This window comes from Pyrus communis, chromosome 9, assembly GCF_041283825.1.
Source record: "Pyrus communis isolate YQ-2024b chromosome 9, ASM4128382v1, whole genome shotgun sequence".
Classification (NCBI taxonomy): Eukaryota; Viridiplantae; Streptophyta; class Magnoliopsida; order Rosales; family Rosaceae; genus Pyrus; species Pyrus communis.
In genome coordinates, this window is record NC_142573.1 from 18,044,492 (window position 1) to 18,052,444 (window position 7,953).

The 7,953-nt window shown below is 37.9% G+C and overlaps 1 protein-coding gene across 1 annotated transcript; it reads left to right on the forward strand.

The window, feature by feature from the left end:
- The first annotated feature begins 1,450 nt into the window (after positions 1-1,450).
- Positions 1,451-5,738, forward strand: LOC137739871 (glycerol kinase). Its single transcript, XM_068479601.2, has 5 exons — positions 1,451-2,177; positions 2,261-2,482; positions 3,087-4,053; positions 5,083-5,329; positions 5,429-5,738. Exons 1-4 carry the CDS (start codon positions 2,020-2,022, stop codon positions 5,110-5,112), a joined length of 1,377 nt encoding a protein of 458 aa, XP_068335702.2. The 5' UTR covers positions 1,451-2,019; the 3' UTR covers positions 5,113-5,329; positions 5,429-5,738.
- The last annotated feature ends 2,215 nt before the right edge of the window (positions 5,739-7,953 follow it).

Below are 7,953 nucleotides of genomic sequence, written 5' to 3' on the forward strand. Positions count from 1 at the left end.
AGCATAATGAGTCTCTCATGTTTGAATTTGATCCAAACGTTCGGACGGGTTGCAAGTTAGATATACGTTCTATGTTGGAGGTTCCAAGTAGAATATCAATTAGGAAAACCTAACCTTCAAAGTGGCATGTGTAGATCATAAGTAATCGGTAAAAATACATAGGATTGCTAGGTGATGGTGGAACCCTAGTGATTTCTTAATTTGATTTCTCCAAAACTTTTCCTTTTCTTTCAGCTTTAATATTGCAGATTGTTTTAATTTTATTAATTAATTTCTTTTATTAAATTAGGTCATGAAAATCAATTATCTCAAATATCTATTTTACAATAATTAGTTGGAATTTGGTTCATTTCGAATTATTTAATAATCTCTATGGAGAACAACCTTGTGAGATCCGTTTATACTACAATAACCTTGTCATTCTTGCAAGTATTACAAGAGTTTTTAATCCGTTTGCGTGTGTAGTAAATTCCCTATCATCTACACAAGTCCCTTCCAAGGGTATTTCGACATGTGATTCCATTTTCACACTTTATTTCTTCAAATTCAATTGTTTTAGTGGAGCTTTTCTAATGGTTTTGCTTAGGTACAGTTGTTATTGGAGATCTTGTTCTTCCTAATTTGAGCGACTACGACCCCACAAAGTAAATGTGAGTGGGTCTTTGCCTTCAAATATTATCATTATATAGTTTCTTTAAAAGCGTTTTGATTGTGTGTCATACCATGATTATACTTAAGAAATAATAAGTGTTTTATTCTTTATTATTTAATTATTACATGTGAGTATAACTATGGTATGACTACACCCATTGCTTTATCTGCTCATTTTTACATGTATGTACAATGTTATCTTTATTTGTATAGTCCAGACCAAGAACCAGCTTTCCATGTATGTTCATATACACCATTTACGTTCACTTTGGGACCAGAGTAGGTGCCAACCTGTTCCAAAGTGATTGTATGCCAACCTGTCCCAAAGTAGTTTTGCATTAGGCAACTGGGACCTGTATGCGAGTGCTTAGCCCCAGCTTCATGTGATTGTAGTACTAGAACGTAAATTTTACACCTAGCATGTTCATATAGTTAATTCTGCATGACTTGTGTGCTTACATGATTTGATGCGCATTAACTATGTGTTATTACTATTCTTTTTACTATGTTGTACACGTATCCTTAAATTACTACATATGTTGGGTACTTTACAATATATACTTATGATTATCGATAAACGCTGACCTACACTTGTGTTAATGTAGGTTCCTTTAATTGTTAAAATGTGTCCATCATTATGGGATGAGAACATTCTTCATTTTGTGCTGCACTCTTATCTAAGTTTTGACTCTTATACTTTGTAGTAAGGGTTCAAATCCTCTCACATTGCGTACTCTCACCTTAATTACTTTAAGTTAAATGTCAACTATATAATGGTCTACATCGTGTTATACAAGTTGCTTTTGGAGTTGCCATTCAAAATTTGAAGCACGAGATGCATCCTTCAAAATTCCCCGTGAAAATGCACGAGAAGGGAGCGCACCAAGTCAAAAGCACGCGGAAGATCACAATCAAAAGTGCGTCACAAAGTTAAAAGAGGCGCCATGTGGCAATAAATGGCGCTCAAAGTCGTTCAACCAAACCAACTACTCCGGAGAAGAATCTACATCACACAAACTCAAAACCTCACTCGCCGCCAACAAAGGAGCTCTGTACTAAAAGCCTAAATTCCCAAACAAAAATCCAAATTTTTCGCTCCACAAATCAAATTTCTTGGAAAAAATGGAAAATTTGTCATTATTATTGTTTCCCATATCTGCATTTCCATAATTTATTCATCAATCTTATCTTAACCAATTTAAAAATCTCTGCAATTTCTGAATGTGACCCCATTAATGGTGGTTGGATAAACTTTGTCCACAACCCAAGAAACCATTTCTCCCAAAATCCTCTCTCTTTCTGTTCTTTCCCTCCCTCTTCAAAAACCCAGAACAAAAGTTTGGATCTTTGGAGTTTGCAGGAACAAAAATGTCAAAAAAACCAGAGGACTCGAAAAAACCAGATGAAGTGTTCATTGGGTCGATTGACCAAGGGACCACCAGCACCAGATTCATAATCTACGACCGTTCGGCCCGCGCAATTGGCTCCCACCAGGTCGAGTTCACTCAGTTCTACCCGGAAGCCGGGTAAGCAAATGAATCAATCAATCGATCAAGGAGTCCATTTTTTCACTTTTGCTCTAGAATTGGATGGTTTGTTTTTTCGGCAGGTGGGTTGAGCATGATGCGATGGAGATATTGGAGAGTGTGAGAGTTTGCATGGCGAAGGCGCTCGACAAGGCCACAGCTGATGGGCACAACGTGGACAGTGGGCTCAAGGCTATAGGGTTGACCAATCAGAGAGAGACAACTCTGGTTTGGAGCAAGTCCACTGGATGCCCTCTCTACAATGCTATTGTTTGGATGGATGTCCGTACCAGTTCTATTTGCAGGTACTCTGTTCCACTGTTTTTTCTTGTCTGCAATTGTGTAAATTTGAAATCAGGATCTGCAGATGCTCAGATTGTGATTTCTCGATTGGGTTCCTTAATTGGGTGTTTGCTGTTTTTGGACTTTGATGAATATTGATAGTGTTTTTGTTTGGTCATTGATAATTAAGATATAATCTGTACTGATTTTCTTGGATGATTTGAATGTTAGCTGGGTTTCCAATATTTTCAATTTTTGATTCCTGCTCATTTGATGAGGTTATGTATATAGGAAATTGGAGTATGGATCCCGGAGTTTGATCCAATTGGAGCTTGGTCCCTAAACTATAAAACTGTTGGAAGTTCCATCCACGATTAAGGATTTAAAGGCACAATAAGGTTGGAAGACCCATTAAAACTATATTGCTCCAATTTGTGACAAGTTCACGGACCAATGTTCGAATCTTCACTTATTTATATTATGAATTGGGTGTGAATATTTTTTATGCTTGATGCGTCCCATGTTTGGTTTTTTTTAGAAAATTTCAATTCCCCTGCCTTTCATATCGTCATTTCAGAATTTGGAGCTGTCTTATGATTGTAAGTATTCCGGTTATTTTTCTAACAGAAAATTGGAGAAAGAATTATCCGGGGGAAGAACTCATTTTGCGGAAACATGCGGTTTGCCCATAAGCACCTATTTCAGTGCATTGAAGCTGCTCTGGTTGTTGGAAAATGTGGATAATGTGAAAGAAACTGTGCAATCAGGGGATGCTCTCTTTGGAACCATAGACACTTGGTTAATCTGGAATTTAACCGGTGGTGTCAAGGGAGGGATACATGTCACTGATGTCTCAAATGCATCGCGGACTATGCTTATGAATCTCAAGACCCTTGAGTGGGATAGTACCATATTAAAAACCTTAAGAATTCCAGCTGAAATTCTTCCCAAAATTGTCAGTAACTCTGAGATTATTGGAAAAATTAACACAGGATGGCCAATTACTGGAATCCCAATCTCTGGATGTCTCGGTGATCAACATGCAGCAATGTTAGGGCAAGCTTGCAGGAGAGGAGAGGCCAAAAGCACTTATGGGACGGGCGCTTTCATTCTTCTCAACACTGGTGAAGAGATAATCCAGTCAACGCATGGGCTTCTAAGCACTATGGCATTCAAACTTGGCCCTAAAGCTTCGACAAATTATGCCCTAGAGGGATCGATTGCTATTGCTGGAGCTGCGGTTCAGTGGCTTAGAGACAGTCTTGGGATCATTAAGAGCGCGAGTGAGATTGAAGATTTGGCTTTACAGGTTGAGTCCACTGGTGGGGTTTATTTTGTGCCTGCCTTTAATGGATTATTTGCTCCATGGTGGCGTGATGATGCTCGTGGGGTTTGTATTGGTATTACAAGGTTTACAAACAAGGCTCACATTTGTCGAGCAGTGCTTGAGAGTATGTGCTTCCAGGTCAAAGATGTACTGGATTCAATGCACAAAGATGCAGGGGAGAAGGGAGAGGTTAAGAACGAGAAGGGAGAGTTCCTGCTGAGAGTGGATGGTGGTGCTACTGTTAATACCCTTCTAATGCAGATTCAGGTTCGGGCCTTTTTTCATATTTTTTGCTATAATTTGCAGTGTATAGCTCAATTTTAATCAAATCCACCAATTTAGCCACATATTCTTTCCTTTTCATTTTTGTTGTTTCTGCTCATGGTTTACCAGCCTTCTCTTTGTTCCCTCTTTAGTTTTTGAATCATCCGTGGAAATATTTGTTTTTTTTCTGTCTATGATTTTAGCAACTGTGCTTTCGTTGGCGTTTTCTTTAGCTATGCTGTTCTCATGTCAAGAGAGACATTAGTTTTGTAATCTGAGAACTGACGGTGAAAATATGTATTGACATTTTCTCCAGCATGTCAGATTATGGAGAAGTTTAATCTAATGATATTTTTTTTGTGCTTGTGTGCTCCATCTTCTAGCGTTGCGTGCCTTAGCAAGAAATGGAACTGTCAATAAACGTCTCTCATATTTTTGTATTATGGTATTAATATGAGGCACATAATCAATGCTTTCCGTTCATTCCTTTGCCAACAAACCATCCTCTGCTTTCCATAGAGAATTATAGATATACTACTTACATAAAATGAAAACATGCCAAGATGACAAGTTTTGCTTTTACATAGTTAGTAAAGGGTCTTTGACTACATTTGTTTGTAGAAAGAAGTTCATACGGTTTCTTATCTTTTCTGTCAACAATTTTGCATTTGGCTGGAGTTCCACGAGAAATATATGTTTCACCCACCAGATTAAGTTTTATTATTGTTGTATTGTTGTTCATAATTTTTCTGCTACCAAACTTGTAAAAGGAGTAGAAAAGTAAGGAATAATAATGAAGTTTTAGAACAAAAGAGTTGCCTTATCTTTGCATCACCCCCCTTAACTACTTGAACCAAAGGCCAGTGGACATCATGTTTATTAAATAATTGTGGTTAATCTTGTGTTTTTTGTTGTTATGAAATAAAGATCAGAAAAAAGAACCCGAGTGGCTAAATGCTCTTCCGCGTCTATTGTAAAAGCTTATTCATTTTGTTAATGATTGAATTTTTTCTTCATTTTGTTGTTCTGTAGGCGGACCTATTGGGGAGCCCAGTGGTCTGACCAGCTGACATCGAGACAACAGCTCTTGGAGCAGCCTATGCTGCTGGATTAGCCGTTGGTGTTTGGAGCGAAAAGGAGATTTTCGCTAGTGAAGAGAGGACCAAGACTTCCACCATTTTCCGTCCAAAATTAGATGAAGAGTTGAGGAAGAAGAAGCTGGAATCCTGGTTCAAGGCTATATCAAGAACTTTTGACTTGGCTGATCTTTCGCTTTGATGTACTCTTCTCACTTCCTTTTTATCCTTAAAAGTTTTCTGTCTTGCTTTCTTGCTTAATCGCAACTCGAGGATCAAATCTTTGTCTGCACCAAATGCAGGAATGTCTTGCCCCTGAAAATCTGCTGTTGACAATATATGGTTCGTTGGTTGATACGTTCCTCCATGTCCCTCCCAGTCGGCACGTTCAGAATTTGATTTGCTCAAAGCCATCCGATACTTTCTACTAGGGTAGTAATAATGCCATAGTTTGGCTTCAAAGTGGTGAACCGCATTTAATGTTTCTTAGTTAATATAGTAATGTGATACGTACACAAATTTCAGACACAACAAAGAAGAATATTTTCAAAGTCTCCTTTCGGACATTGCATTTAATTTCCAGAGAATAAAAAGCAGTCATTAGTCTCAAAATTTGTAATTTTGGCAAAATACCCTTTGATTTGGGGTATTATTTTATTTTTATGGAAACTTTGATTTGGGGTATTTTGTTCAGGAGAAAACGTTTGAATGTGGGCTAGAATGGACTGCAACCAGCTTTTACATGTGGGCTGGATTGGGTGAGAATGATGTGTTCCGCTCAACTTGGAAATTTTCTCCCGCACATTTTTTACCCTTGGTGAGTTGTTGAGATTTAACTAAATGAGCCAAACCTTTTTCTAAAATAATGGGCAGGTGAGCCTTGCTCACCATCAACTGGCGGCATGAGACATTGAAACTTAAAGAAAAATGCTGGATTATAAATCAACCAGAAGTAAAACATAATCTTTCGTTCTCCCCTTGTGGTTTACTACCTGGATACTCCTCTCAAATGAGACACCATATTGAGGAAAAAAATATGATAATGATAATGACTTAGAGTCTAAGAAATTATACATACATAGAGATTTATGTTCTATGTACATAAAACATATTTATCCAATCATGCATAGAACTGTTTTATGTTTTATGTACATAAAACTCTAAGTCATAATGACTTAGACTCATTCATATAGACAATATGAGACTCATTCATCTTTATCCAATCACGCATGCATTCTAATCCTTGGGATAAATCATATTTATCCAAGGTTTAATCTAATCTCTAGCAATTTCAATTTATACAGGACTCGATCGAGCCACCCACACTTGATCTTTTGACAAGCCCTCCTTCATAAAGACTCGGTCAAAATTTATCTATTTATAAGTTGAAAGCCCATTGGCCTAAAGGTTGCCTACTAGGCTGAGGTTTGTGGCTCTCAGATCGACCCTATTCGGCCTAAACTGTCATTTCAAGCCCAATTATTGCCCTTCGCTTCTAGAATCCTCAGCCAAGGACACTTGACCTTATGGTTTTTAAGAAGCAAATATTATTTAAATTGCCCATTATCTCCATTAAATGCCTCGATTCTAGTTTTGCCTCGACCGACACACCTTTCCATTAGTTTTCACGTGTCAAGCTCTTGTGATGACTCTTTGAATTTGGCTGCTCATGCGCCATAACTTCCTGACAGTTTAATCACTTAAAGGTCTCATTTGAATAACCGCTAATCTCCAAATTACCTCGTGCAACGTGAAAATTGGCTCAAGGTGTTTCGATTTTCCCTACTACAAATGATTGAATTTCTTGATTTCTTTAAGGCCAGAACAAATTGTATCTATTCTAACCTTGCCCACATAAAATCCAAAATCTATCTTTTCCTTCAAAGCTTCGAAAACACAAAACCCCAATTCTTGAAGAATTTCAATTTCCTCAACCTATCCATTTCTTTTCCCTCGCTCGCAATGGCTCTTGATTAACCCAACTCTAATTTATGCGAGAAACTCTTAATTGAGCTGTCAGCAAGAGGTTCCGCCATTTACTTCATCACGAGATCTCTCATTACTTATGAATCTTCTATTCAGAACCTAGGTCCGCATATACAGACACCGTCCCTGAAACCATCATCGCGATGATGACAAACAACCTTCTTAGGTCATTTCTCAAAAGCAATGATTGAACAAAATGAAAATTCACCATGCCTCATGTCGCTTGGCTATTAGTTTCATCAACCTAGCCTCTATGAGTTGAAAAAATGGAAAGATTCTCTGGTATTGCTTGGAAATGACCAGGCATCTATGATGCCATCAAAATCTCGAGTAACAAGATTGTCATGGACCAGGAATTTCTCATTACTGCTATCAACTTTTGGTGCCCAGCCTTTAACATGATGATTATGTTTCCTGGTACCATGGTGCCCATAGTGGTTGATGTTGTTGCATTTCTTGACACTCCTCTAACCGCCTCTAACCGTTTACTGATCGATGAGTCTCTCATATCATAGACACATGAAACTAATTTGAAAACCCTCTTTGATAAAAGGGCACTCGAAAGACATGAACAAAATTGGCCGCAGAAGCACAATTCCAATTTGTCAAGAATTTGCTTAGTAATAAGACCTTACTTGATTGTTTTGTTGGAAAGAATGATGAACCATTGAAAATAGGAGAATACGAAGTGTTCATCATTTACTGGTAAAACAAGTTCATTTCCTGCCTAAAATCCTTCAAATGCTTGATCGAAAAACATGCCTGTGATCGAAGCATTGGCGAGTGGTCAACAACTAGCCCTTAGCCCTTCAATCATTTTGTACCTTTTCTAATGTCTTCA

Excerpts from the sequence above, each read along its gene's own strand:
- LOC137739871 (XM_068479601.2), top strand. The coding sequence starts at position 2,020 with ATGTCAAAAAAACCAGAGGACTCGAAAAAACCAGATGAAGTGTTCATT. Across the intron at positions 2,178-2,260 it reads CAGTTCTACCCGGAAGCCGG|GTGGGTTGAGCATGATGCGA; the intron begins GTAAGCAAATGA and ends TTTTTTCGGCAG. Across the intron at positions 4,054-5,082 it reads CCCTTCTAATGCAGATTCAG|GCGGACCTATTGGGGAGCCC; the intron begins GTTCGGGCCTTT and ends GTTGTTCTGTAG.